The sequence below is a fragment of the Xenia sp. Carnegie-2017 genome, unplaced genomic scaffold (genome assembly GCF_021976095.1).
Source record: "Xenia sp. Carnegie-2017 unplaced genomic scaffold, XeniaSp_v1 HiC_scaffold_20, whole genome shotgun sequence".
NCBI lineage: Eukaryota > Metazoa > Cnidaria > Anthozoa > Malacalcyonacea > Xeniidae > Xenia > Xenia sp. Carnegie-2017.
In genome coordinates, this window is record NW_025813483.1 from 4,502,443 (window position 1) to 4,516,639 (window position 14,197).

At 35.7% G+C, this 14,197-nt stretch overlaps 1 protein-coding gene across 1 annotated transcript in view; it reads left to right on the plus strand.

The window, feature by feature from the left end:
• The window catches only part of LOC124442386 (tumor necrosis factor alpha-induced protein 3-like), a 31,182-nt gene extending 21,865 nt beyond the window's left edge, over positions 1–9,317 (plus strand). Inside the window, exon 4 of the mRNA XM_046992885.1 lies at positions 8,980–9,317. Coding sequence (XP_046848841.1) covers positions 8,980–9,147 — 168 coding nt within the window. The 3' untranslated portion in view covers positions 9,148–9,317. The remainder of the gene's footprint in view (positions 1–8,979) is intronic.
• The last annotated feature ends 4,880 nt before the right edge of the window (positions 9,318–14,197 follow it).

Sequence of the window (14,197 nt, forward strand, 5' to 3'; positions counted from 1 at the left end):
TTCGTGTCGTTGTCGGTGAATCAACTCTTAATATTTTAAGTAAAGCTCTTGTTCGTCTATAGATTGATGTTCCTTCAAAGCAGTTGCTTCGACTATCAAAGCTGCTTTCTTTGCTGCTACCATTGCTTTTCCACTTAGGTTATTTGACCGGGCTTTGGATCTAGATAAACTTATGATTGAACTACGTTATCTAACACGGCTCTACTCTCCGACGTTACTAATCGAGTCACTTGGCTTTATCTCGACTTCTGACATCGATGGTTGTTTTGTAAACTCTCTGAGCCATTTGTTTAAGGTCCTTTGAAAATTTTCAAGTCTTTGTTCTTCAATTTGAAGGTATTTGTTTGAGTCTTGGTCATAGGCGTACGGGCACATATTTTTAGGGGGAGCTGGACTAAATTTGCCCGAATTATATGACGTCATATGACGTATGACGTCATAGATATTCTTATGTTGTCTCTGGCCATCTCAATTAATAAGCTAAAATCATTACAATTTGCTAAGAGGATGCTACGAAAGTAACTACATTTTATTTGATATTTGAAATTTTGTCATATATAACACTAGACGCAGAAGAAATTTAGTTAGTTAAATGTGCGACGATCTAAGACTAAAAGAAATAAGATTTACGATTACGTCGCTGTCCAAAAATGTTAATTATCTTTTCCATGTCGTTCTTTAAAGTACTATTTGCATAGGCTCTTTCCACATTGATTAGGGCAATGCTGTTTAACCGTTTTGACCAATTGTACTTCGAAGATAGGTTTTAAGCGACGAAGAGCGCTAAAAGATCTTTCTGCTGAGCAGGATGTTGCCGGGATCGCGGCCAGAATCGAAAATACTTTGTAAGCCACAGGCAGGACTTCATGAACACCATTTTCGAACATTCTCTTAACAATTTTGGCAGCGTTTTCTCTCAGCACAAGGGAAATCAACGTCAATATTCTCAAAGACATTTTTCTCGCTACTAAGAAGCTCACTGTCGATACCATAGAAGTGTGATACCAACTCAACATTCGCCGTGGTTGGAGACCTGTTGAACACAATATCTGCAAGTGCCAATAGGACCTCTTGATCACTACCTTCAAATCTTGATTTCATCTCCGCCACAATCTTGTCAATGCTTAGGTAGTAGCATGTGATACGATAGTAATCTTTTCTGTTCGATTTTCCACTTCTGCATTTACTTCAGCCATTTCACCGACGAGAGCTTGGAGCCGCCGTGACGGCTGTTGGAATCTTGGTACTTTTGCATCTTTGAAATTGAATTCTGTACCTTCAATTTGCTCCTTAATTTTGTGTGCTATGATTTCAGCCCGTGACCATAACAGTTCGAAATTTTCGAGGGAACGACATCCAATTAATGTCTTAATCACGCCATCAACACTCTTCTTTGCTGTGGCGACATCCATTTGCTTTCCTTGTAGGTACCTGCTCAAACCATCGGTGTTAGATAAAATAACCTTTAATACCATCAAACCAAAAACGAACCGAAAGTCGCAAATCGAGTTAAGTAGCGAATTGCTGTCATTGTAGGTCTTCGGATCGCGATCTTTTGAGAGTGTAAGGAGAACCTCGATGATCTTAGGTAATTGGTTTACTACTGCTTTTACAGCTGCCCAACGACAAGACCATCTAGTAGCACTCTGCGATTTAATAGTCAGTGTAATATCTTCGTCCTCATCTTCGACCTTGATGTCATTGAAGATGGAGTGGCGTTTGGGACTTCCTTCCAAGAAATTATGGAGACTCTGGATCACACCTAAAGCTTTCTGAAGTGGCTCAATTGTAGTCATCGTATCTTGTAGCGCCAAGTTAAGCCGATGCCCATGGCAGTGAACATAGATGCTAAGAGGTGAGCACTCCTTCATGCGTGCAGCAAGTCCTTTGCGAGGGCCACTCATATTTGCAGCGCCATCAAAGCATTCTGCGACAATGTTTTCCAATGTCAACTCTAGCCTGCCAATGGCTGTCTTTAACAGCTCATACAATACTTCTCCTTCCGTAGATTTGGTTGAATAGAAACCAGTGAATGTCTCTTTGGTTTCGCCATTGAAAACATATCTGAGGAAAAGAGATAATTGCTCTGTTCGACTGATGTCTGCCGTTTCATCGACAACTATTCCGTAGTAGTCGCTACTTCTTGCTTCTTCTGCTATCCTCTCAAGCATGACACTTGCTACTATTTCCAGTAGTTCATTTTGAATAGCAGGGGATGTCCACTGAGCATGTGTCTGCAGCTGGCTTTGAAGTTTAGATTTCAGCCAAGGCAAATCGTTGCATCTTATGCAAAGTAACTCGAGAAAGTTTCCTCTATTTATATCAGATATCTCCCATATATCACCCCGAATCTCTTCATGACCTCTAATTGCAACATTTTGTTGTGCAGTGTACATCAAAGATTGTATGATTACTTTTAAGTATTGTCTGTTAATAGCAACCTGGTCCTGGTGTGCACTATTCAGCTGTTGTAGTACGGAGGTTTTCTTTCTTTCCATTGCTTTAAACTGGAGCCATCTTGTCATGGATCTGACGTGGTTCTCACTCTTGCCATGTTTTGCCAGCTTTGACGACTTCTTCCAATTTGTAAGCACAAATGAAGTATTCTTCCCAAATTCTTTACAGGCAAAACAAACGCATGCATCTTTATCCACTTCGTAACTAATCCATGGATATTTCTTGTACCATTCAGGCTGAAATCGTCGCACAAATGTTTCACTGCCGAATTTTCGTGCAGGATATTCACCTAATATAGGCTGTTTTGGGGCGTGCAAGGTGGAAATCTCTTCTTCATTCATACTGTTAAGGAAACCTTTCTAGTCTGTTCATTTAGAACAGATGCTGTTGAATCTAAATCTTGTATTGCTGTTGTGTCTAGAGTGTTAGACGTCGTCGTTGATTCTGGTGTTGCAACGCGTTGTATATTTTGATTTAAGTTAAATTCTTCGATGAACAGTGCGTCACTGGAAGTAAGATTTTCATTATCCGTGACCGTATTCAATTCTTTATTTTCTCTGAACTGCGTCAGTGGATTTAATTCATCAACATCAATAAACGTTCTCATTGGTTCCGTTTGGTCTTCGCTTATGGGCTCCTTCAAATTAATCTCAGGTAGATTTTCCTCAAAAGACCCAGTGGCTGCTAAATCTTTACTAGCACTCGATTCTGTTTCCTGTAAGGTTAGGTTATCATCCTTGGTTGTCATGTTACTTTTTACAAAGAAACCACTGATCTTTGACTGCGATAAATCCGATGAATCCATCACTCGATGACACTTAACTTTTCATTATTGTGAACTCGTCGAAAGTGGACCTCCTTATAATCACTGTCAATTTCCTTGCTGCATTCCTCGCACCAAACGCGATGTCGATACGGTCGTTTACGAGACGCCATATGTACGCTTTATTAGAGCTTGGCTACTAAATGTTTTCCCCTTGTGGATAATAGTTTCCTTGAACAACAATCATAGAGTGAATGGCACTAATCTAATCAATGGAATGGACAGTGCCTCTCCATACGAAGCCTAATTTTCATGCAAAATTAAAAATCACTTTTGGGGATCGCAGCGATTGTTAATCTATATATTAATGTATAACGGATAGCGTGTGGGGAGACGATTTTTCGCAATTTCAAGACATTTCAAGACTTTTACTGACCTCAGCCCTTTTTTATAAATGGAGAACGTTATGTGGATAAATTTAATACCAAAAGCTTTGCTCTGATTGAAAATATCGGCGTTCGTGTTCGTTTAAAAGTTGTAAACACCGAATATATTCGTCGCAATATCGCTAGTAAATAGACCGATTTCTCGTGACGTAATTTGTTTATATTATAATGGGGCGGATGTAAAATTCTCCTATTATGTCGCAAGAAAAATTTTGCACCCAATCACTTTACGCGATTTTTATTTTACCTCCTGAAATTTAAGTAATTTAAACAATTTAAAAACCATCCATTAAAAGACCGTTCACGCTCAAGAACCGAAGCAGTTTATGATCTAGAAATGATGTAGATTAATATTGAAAATTTAAAAACTGTAGTAAGTATCTTGCCAGAATATCATGTAAATGCTTGCCCGAATACACAAATTCTCGAGAAATTGGGGCTGCAGCCCCCCCAGCCCACCCCCCCCCGTACGCCTATGGTCTTGGTGTACATAATCATCTTCTATTGTTGCATGATGAACCTCGTGGGAGTTGTAAAATCTATTTACAACTTCGTTGAATTCTTGTGATTTAATGCTTGCTTCGCTCAAGCTTCGAAAGCTCAATTTTGATTTGGTTAACTCATTCATCTTTTTTGCAACTGCGCCTTTTGCAGCAGATCATTTTCTTCGTAATTGTTCAGATGTTTCGAGAGTTGAAGGTTCTTCTTCCCTGGTGAGAGCTGGGGTGGTTTGCTTTGTTTGTTCATTACTCATTACGCTTGTCGCTTCGTTGTTAGATTTAGCCATTCGAAAGATCGTTAATTAAAAACAGGATCTCGTCGATATATCAGTTGATAAGAATAAATTCTTTGAACTTTTTGTAGAATTCGACTAAGGGCTCAACCATTCTCTGCCAAGTTTCTAATACTTTGAGACGCGCATTACTTTATTACGTACGGTTCAACTAAATAATTACAAATAATTCTAACAAATGCATAAAAAAAGAAGGGATAAATTCATCTAACTACTTACAGAATTTACAGCGTTACTAGGCAGAGAAGCTCATTTGATCTTATTCAGACGACAGTTTGATGCCAAATGTCCGTCGTCTCCCATATGACATCACAACCTGAAACGTTTTGAATCCAAAACAATGTACGTTAATATATTTCACAAACACCAAGATAAGACACATGTAGCCAATATGAACATAATAGCCCAACAGAAGACTTTTAAAAAAGCCATCACAATAATAAAATAGAGAAGGATTTATTAATAACGTTTTTATTTCTTCTTGTAACAATTTGTAACAATTTTGTTTTAAAAGTCTTATGTTGGGCTATTATGTTCATATTGAAAATTCGCTTTCCGCCTGGCAAATCTCTGGCCACGATTTCTGTCTAATTTTACTTTACTATACTTTACACTTGGAATGAACCCTTCAGACTATGGAGAGTTGCAAAATATAACGTGTTCAAATTTATTATGCTATTACAAATTTACCACGAACTATTGAGGAAGTACCAAGATTGAAAAGAGTTTACTTTCTGGGGTGCAAAATAACATGTGGCGATTGGCAAAGCGCGATACATCGCGAGGTATAAACTATAAAGCAAAAGCTTTTTTGTTTACAATTTTCGCATACAGAATTACGTCAGCCAATCACGCTCGAGATTGCACCAACTTTGCATAAAAATCGCTGATAATAATACATATTTCCCATTTCTGACTGAGAAAAGCCGAAAATATGTGGAAGTGTAGACGTAGAAATTGCCCATCTTCCTCTCAAAAAATTTCGGTTGACGATTTACGAAAAGATGGCAACGAGGAACTACGTCAAGAATATGTGAGGTCGAGGACATTAAATGACATTCATCTATTAATTTGAAAGACGGCAATGATTTAATGTTGGTATAATTCTGTTTGTTCTTGTTTTAAAATATGGGTTGTCACTTATATGCTCTATTGTCATTTGGATGCTTCTTTGCTTGTACTCCCCGTGAATGTCCGTCGAGAAGTGTTGGCTGTGATATGTCCTAATTAGTGGAGGAAGATGGAAATGATCTTTTACAGTCCACTTCTAAATTTAATAATCCCAGCACAACCGAAGGAGCAGGGGCGGATCTAGAGTATGTCAAATCCGTCGCGCGACTGATGTTTGAAATTCAAAATTTACCTATTCATATTAATTAAAGATCATTAATTATTCTTACTTTATTATCGCATTTACTTCGTGATAAAAATCCAGCTTTATTTATTATTGAAAACTAACGACTATTGCAATGAATATCTCCTTGGTAACCAGATCAGTTGAATTTTAATTGACCTGGAATAACCGACTGATAAGCGGGGTGGCTTGACTGGTTCGACGGATAAAGGAGTCTATGAACGTCAAAAACGCTTATTTTATTGGTCAATAGCCAGATCAGTGGACAGTCTGGAATGGTCTCGACTGATAATAAGGGTGGCCGGACGTATAAGGGAGTCCAATTGCTACCTTACAATTGGTTCATTTGAATTTTTGCTTTATTGTGATTGGTTTGACGGATTTCGACTGATAGCCAACTGAACTAACATAGTCAAGCTCAATGTCTGAATTGAATGTTTGATCGTTTCATAGTAATTTTTTTTTAGCATGATAGAAACTAAACTACAATCAGATGGAATTTATGGAAATCTTTTACAAATTCATATGTTGACATGAATGCTGCTTTCCAAACTGGGAATTTTTTCAAGAGGGTGAAAAATTTATGGATGAATTGTAAATGCTTGGCAAAGACGATCTCGCGAGCGACATTTCAGTCATTGATGTTCAAAAGAAAGCCAACATTGTTTTGAGTTTTATCAGCAGAAATTTACATCGAAAATCGTAAGTAAAGGACAAGTGAAATGTATGCATGAATGCAATATATCAAAGTCAATTTATGCGAGTGTGTGATGCGATTTATGTTAATATGGCGTATGGTAAGCAGATTGATGCTTCTAAAATTGTTGTTGCTGAAGGACTTTTAGCTATGATTTCTTTAATGCTTGGGGATTCGTGGCCGTTATATGGCAGCGAAATCCTACATTTCTGCAAATATATTTCAATGGACAAAAAATCTGTAGCCATAAGGTGCCATACTATTATTTACTTTATCATAAACAAATGTTTGGGGCTTTTCAGTTTATGATCATTGATCATTCAATCATTGGACAGTTATACTACATATTGTTTAAGATTTGAGAAAACTAACATTGATTACATGAGAATCTGTTAACTATAACCTGTGATTTTGAGTCTTATGATCCATGAAGCTTTTTATTTTGACAATTTGACTGGAATGGTATTAAACCTGAGTATTTCACATACATGAAATGTTGTCCCATGTCACATATTGTCCCCTTTTCTAACTGAACACCTCATATAGAGATGTAAAGGTGTGTTAATCTACGGCTCATACCAGATTGTTGCCATAAATTCCAAAGGGCTATTGATGTATGAAAAGCATTTTCTATAAAGTAAAAATGTCTTCCTATGTATGCAGATAAACCTTGAAATTTGGCAAAACAGCAAAGTATTTTTCATGATCACTAGGTAATTTTTCTGATGATCATTATAATTTCTAAACTAAATTATTTTAGATTTACATTTAAACAAGCTTTGATCATGTGAAAAGATATTTATCATAACCAGTAAGCATGACACATAAACCATTTTTAACATTCATGTAATTATATAATTAAAGACATGTTGGTTACATTCTGTTTGTATTTGATAATACAATGCTACTAGTGATTGCTATATAGCACACCTTGCAGAAGATAATAGTCTAGTGAAATGCCTAATAAACATTTATGGCATTAAGCTAACCTTAACTGCAAATTTTCACTCTGATAATTTTTGCTTAATCTTTGGCAGAAAAAAAATTTTGAGTTTTTCTCAAAGGGTGAATTTGCTGGCACTGATGTGGAGATGGGTAAAGAGTTACAATAAACTTGCATGGTTTGAAGTCTGAGCTTTTCTATATCTATGAACTGTCACTTGTAGTACCAAATTTCTAACTTAACTTATTACATAGAGGTTTGAATGGGGGTCTCTAGGGGGGTCTATGCCTGACAACTTGGTAGAAATTTTAAAGAATATATCTGTTTTTGAATAACATTATTGTAAAATAAATTTACGTTCCTAGACATGCTAATGAGCCATATATTTGGCATGATAATGAGCCTAAATATTTGGCAAAACATTCAAGTATTGTTCACTTTATTTTTTTTTTTGAAAAATAACGAAAGAAAAATGTGTTGTTTTTACGCAAAAACGATGCCCACAAAATACATTTTGTATTGCTCTAAAACGCTGAAAATGGCATTTTCAAGACTCTGAAATTCAAAATTTCTCAGGGGAGAATGCCTCAGACCCCCCCAGGTGCGGAGCGCCTCCGACGTTTTATGACTGATGTTTGAAAAATCCTAGATCCGCCCCTGCTTATATACACGAGCTTCCCTCTTAACTAGTCATTATACATACATTAATTATGCTAACTATATTATACAAGGTTCTGTTCTTTGCTTTGAATGCGAAAAAGATAAATTGCGTAAAATCAGTCAAAAGACTCAGATCTTTGTCTTTCTCTACTGTCTGTACACTCTCTCTCAAATTGTATATCCACGACGAAATTAGAATTTTACAGTCAGTTAACTTACTTCACTATACTTTACACTTGGAATGAACCCTTCAGATTATGGAGAGTTGCAAAAAATAACGTGCTCACGTTTATGATGATATTACAACTTTACCACGAACTCTTGAATTACAAAGATTTTACTTTCTGGGGTGCAGATTAACATGTCGCGATTCGCGATAAACTTTTGAAGACTCGCAGCGTAATAAATGTGGTAAATAGCAAAAGCTACGACACACGAATCTCTATAGAAGTAAGAGAGATTGGTGAAGTACATTTCAATTGAGAACTCACAGAGCAATATAATTTAATCTGGTAGGCTTCCGGTGAAAAATTTTCAAATAAGTGAACAACGTTTTTTATTGAAAACGAAAATCCCCTTTTCAACAAAAGGAATTCCTTTTCGCAAATGATTTAAAGCTGTCTTAACCAAAGCAGAGTTATATTCAATTGTTGATAGTAACATGAACACGATCAAATCAAACCAAGACTGTCAACAAGAAATCGCTTCGCTAAGACATCATTTATTGCTGTGTGTAGTAAAGCAGCGATAAAATATTCGCAAAGTCCACTCGGGTGTGTGAAATCAATAAATTGTATTCATTTTTGCTAAAAATCATTTACCAACATTGCAATACCATCTATAGGACAGTTCCTTTTTATCTTTAGCCAATTGTTGGGAGACAAAGTATTTCAGCGCCTTCATCACCAGCAAAAAGGCGACCATCAAAGTTGATACCATGTGTAACTAAAGGTTGTGGATGTTTTGGTACAGAAGAAGATCAGGGTCTTTGTCATAAATGTTTGAAGAAGAAGGAAATGCTTTTGTCAGAATAGACAGTTTGCGTGTTTTAACAAATTTAACAAACAGTTTTTTAACAAATTTCGTTTCCACGAACTAGAAATATTGTCGTTGTAATGTTTAAACTAGCACAGTTTGTTGAGTCTTGATATCAACAGAATTGTATTGGCTTAGTAATAAAGTAATATATTCACTTACTCATAAATGTCGATATGCACTTCGTACATTCATCAAATTTCTGCACTTAACTGATAATTTTTCTTCTTATATAATGTTAACGATTACAAATACTCAATTTATCGTAATGGCTCCATAATCAAAGGTGCTATTTCAATGCTAAGCCCTCAGCCCTTCGTTACAACACTTGCAAACACCCCAATACCAATAACTATTAAAAGCTTCTAATAACAAACAAAAACCACAAAACGCACATTACTATCAACAGGAACTTCTACATTGACAATGCAATCCATATTTCCACTATAAATGCAATTATGCAAACAGTTCTTTTAGATATACTTTGAATTGCAAATTTTAAAATATATCATAGGCTTATCATAACAGGGACCCCAGTCGTTATGGAACTATAGAAGTATTAGCGAGCTTTAGCAAAGCCTACGAGTACGACTACGAGTACGATTTACGTCATTTTGGCGCGAAAACATTGTTGCGACAACAACAACATGCAGCCGTCATCAATCTGAGTACGATGTTTTGTAAAAAATTCGTAGTCGTGACTACGATGTCTTTTTTAAGCAAAGAAAGTAGATATATTTAGATAAGTAAGAGATTAGTTGACAGTACTAGCATCCAGGCTTTAATTTAGAACCCATTTTTGAGCGCAGATGTACATTAAAAAGGAAAATATGACCTGTAAAACTTTCATGTATTTCGTACGCAAAGTGAAAGGTAAACAAACAATAAAATAGTACAAATATATCGTACATATGTACAATATATGTGACAATTTTAATCGTGGTGACTATGATGAACCAATTGCTGGTGTAAACCTTGGTGGCATATACTTACCACTGTTATCTGACTCCGTAGATTGTATCAAAACTCCTCTTTTGATTCGCTATCACCATGGACACTTTACAGAACTTGTGTTGACAGAAAATAATGAAGGAGTATCATTAATGAAATACGATGGTCAGCTTATGAAACTCCGTTGTTTGTTACAAGAGGAAAGGAATTTCTCAGATCGATTACTGCGGGAATACTTGAATTGTTTAAAGTTGAATTACACCGATGAAAATGGGTGTATGACGAAAATACTTGTAGCTAAAATGTAAGCCTGTGATACATGTGGCTAAAATAGCCTTGTGGGAAGTCTTGCATGGACGCTGTTCTAACGATATAAAATATACAAGACATTCAAAAACTTTAGAAAATATGTTTAGTGACCTTCCAAGGTGTAATATATTATTCAGTCCAGGATGACTAAAAAAGCGTATTTACTTGATATATGCTCTCTTATTTACACGAGCCTCCATCTATTAACTAGTCATTATACATACCTTATTTAAATTAACTATTTATACATACATTAATTATGCTACTATATTATACAAGGTTCTATTCTTTGCTTTCAAGGTGAATATGATGAATTGCGTAAAATCAGTCAAGATTCAGATTTTGCCTTTCTCTACTGTCTGTACGCTCTCTCTCAAGTTGTATATCCACGACGAAATTAGAATTTTACAGTCAGTTAACTTACTTCACTATACTTTACACTTGGAATGAACCCTTCAGAATATGGAGAGTTGCAAAATATAACGTGCTCACGTTTATGATGATATTACAAATTTACCACGAACTATTGAATTACAAAGATTTTACTTTCTGGGGTGCAGAAATTTTTTTTAAAAATTATAGTTTTTGGTCTATTTCTATGGCTCTAATTAAAACTTTAAGTTGGGCATTAATTTTTATTACACGAATTCGATTTCCGCTCGGCAAGTCTCTCGCTACTAAGTATTTACTGTGCTAAATTGCAGTCGTTTGCATGTTGACTAAACGGAAAAACGCGTAAAGAGATCGTATGAATTGTAACTACAGCACATTGAAAATGCCTATCATTAAATCCTTTCGTGTTATCGTTACAATTACGTTTATGTCTCATTGGAGGTTGATTACGGCTGAATCATGCATATGTTAAACGTCCGCTGATTTCAATGGGTTGCATTTTGCATGCACCCTGTAAATACAAAGGGTGAGTTTCAATATATTTTCATACTTTCACGCAACATTTGTTAACGAAAATATACATTCTACAAGTTAAATGTTTAGTTTTAGTGGTACCAGCCTTGTATGAAATAAGTGAAGATTTGATCAGTCTACAAGTTAAATGTTTAGTTCTAGTGGTACCAGCCTTGTATGAAACAAGTGAAGATTTGATCAGTCTACAAGTTAAATGTTTAGTTCTAGTGGTACCAGCCTTGTATGAAACAAGTGAAGATTTGATCAGTCTACAAGTTAAATGTTTAGTTCTAGTGGTACCAGCCTTGTATGAAACAAGTGAAGATTTGATCAGTCTACAAGTTAAATGTTTAGTTTTAGTGGTACCAGCCTTGTATGAAACAAGTGAAGATTTGATCAGTCTACAAGTTAAATGTTTAGTTTTAGTGGTACCAGCCTTGTATGAAACAAGTGAAGATTTGATCAGTCTACAAGTTAAATGTTTAGTTCTAGTGGTACCAGCCTTGTATGAAACAAGTGAAGATTTGATCAGTCTACAAGTTAAATGTTTAGTTTTAGTGGTACCAACCTTGTATGAAACAAGTGAAGATTTGATCAGTCTACAAGTTAAATGTTTAGTTCTAGTGGTACCAGCCTTGTATGAAACAAGTGAAGATTTGATCAGTCTACAAGTTAAATGTTTAGTTTTAGTGGTACCAGCCTTGTATGAAACAAGTGAAGATTTGATCAGTCTACAAGTTAAATGTTTAGTTCTAGTGGTACCAGCCTTGTATGAAACAAGTGAAGATTTGATCAGTCTACAAGTTAAATGTTTAGTTCTAGTGGTACCAGCCTTGTATGAAACAAGTGAAGATTTGATCAGTCTACAAGTTAAATGTTTAGTTCTAGTGGTACCAGCCTTGTATGAAACAAGTGAAGATTTGATCAGTCTACAAGTTAAATGTTTAGTTTTAGTGGTACCAGCCTTGTATGAAACAAGTGAAGATTTGATCAGTCTACAAGTTAAATGTTTAGTTTTAGTGGTACCAGCCTTGTATGAAACAAGTGAAGATTTGATCAGTCTACAAGTTAAATGTTTAGTTCTAGTGGTACCAGCCTTGTATGAAACAAGTGAAGATTTGATCAGTCTACAAGTTAAATGTTTAGTTTTAGTGGTACCAGCCTTGTATGAAACAAGTGAAGATTTGATCAGTCTACAAGTTAAATGTTTAGTTCTAGTGGTACCAGCCTTGTATGAAACAAGTGAAGATTTGATCAGTCTACAAGTTAAATGTTTAGTTCTAGTGGTACCAGCCTTGTATGAAACAAGTGAAGATTTGATCAGTCTACAAGTTAAATGTTTAGTTCTAGTGGTACCAGCCTTGTATGAAACAAGTGAAGATTTGATCAGTCTACAAGTTAAATGTTTAGTTTTAGTGGTACCAGCCTTGTATGAAACAAGTGAAGATTTGATCAGTCTACAAGTTAAATGTTTAGTTTTAGTGGTACCAGCCTTGTATGAAACAAGTGAAGATTTGATCAGTCTACAAGTTAAATGTTTAGTTCTAGTGGTACCAGCCTTGTATGAAACAAGTGAAGATTTGATCAGTCTACAAGTTAAATGTTTAGTTCTAGTGGTACCAGCCTTGTATGAAACAAGTGAAGATTTGATCAGTCTACAAGTTAAATGTTTAGTTCTAGTGGTACCAGCCTTGTATGAAACAAGTGAAGATTTGATCAGTCTACAAGTTAAATGTTTAGTTTTAGTGGTACCAGCCTTGTATGAAACAAGTGAAGATTTGATCAGTCTACAAGTTAAATGTTTAGTTCTAGTGGTACCAGCCTTGTATGAAACAAGTGAAGATTTGATCAGTCTACAAGTTAAATGTTTAGTTCTAGTGGTACCAGCCTTGTATGAAACAAGTGAAGATTTGATCAGTCTACAAGTTAAATGTTTAGTTCTAGTGGTACCAGCCTTGTATGAAACAAGTGAAGATTTGATCAGTCTACAAGTTAAATGTTTAGTTCTAGTGGTACCAGCCTTGTATGAAACAAGTGAAGATTTGATCAGTCTACAAGTTAAATGTTTAGTTTTAGTGGTACCAGCCTTGTATGAAACAAGTGAAGATTTGATCAGTCTACAAGTTAAATGTTTAGTTCTAGTGGTACCAGCCTTGTATGAAACAAGTGAAGATTTGATCAGTCTACAAGTTAAATGTTTAGTTTTAGTGGTACCAGCCTTGTATGAAACAAGTGAAGATTTGATCAGTCTACAAGTTAAATGTTTAGTTTTAGTGGTACCAGCCTTGTATGAAACAAGTGAAGATTTGATCAGTCTACAAGTTAAATGTTTAGTTCTAGTGGTACCAGCCTTGTATGAAACAAGTGAAGATTTGATCAGTCTACAAGTTAAATGTTTAGTTTTAGTGGTACCAGCCTTGTATGAAACAAGTGAAGATTTGATCAGTCTACAAGTTAAATGTTTAGTTCTAGTGGTACCAGCCTTGTATGAAACAAGTGAAGATTTGATCAGTCTACAAGTTAAATGTTTAGTTCTAGTGGTACCAGCCTTGTATGAAACAAGTGAAGATTTGATCAGTCTACAAGTTAAAAGTTTCATTTTAGTGGTACCAGCCTTGTATGAAACAAGTGAAGATTTGATCAGTCTACAAGTTAAAAGTTTCATTTTAGTGGTACCAGCCTTGTATGAAACAAGTGAAGATTTGATCAGTCTACAAGTTAAAAGTTTCATTTTAGTGGTACCAGCCTTGTATGAAACAAGTGAAGATTTGACCAGTTTCATTTGTTTGGCAGATAGGGGGTATGGGAAGGTTTAGGTGGGGATTACGAGGGCAGAGGGAGGTTATGTTTCACATCTGAAACTGTGATTCAAATTTTCATCCT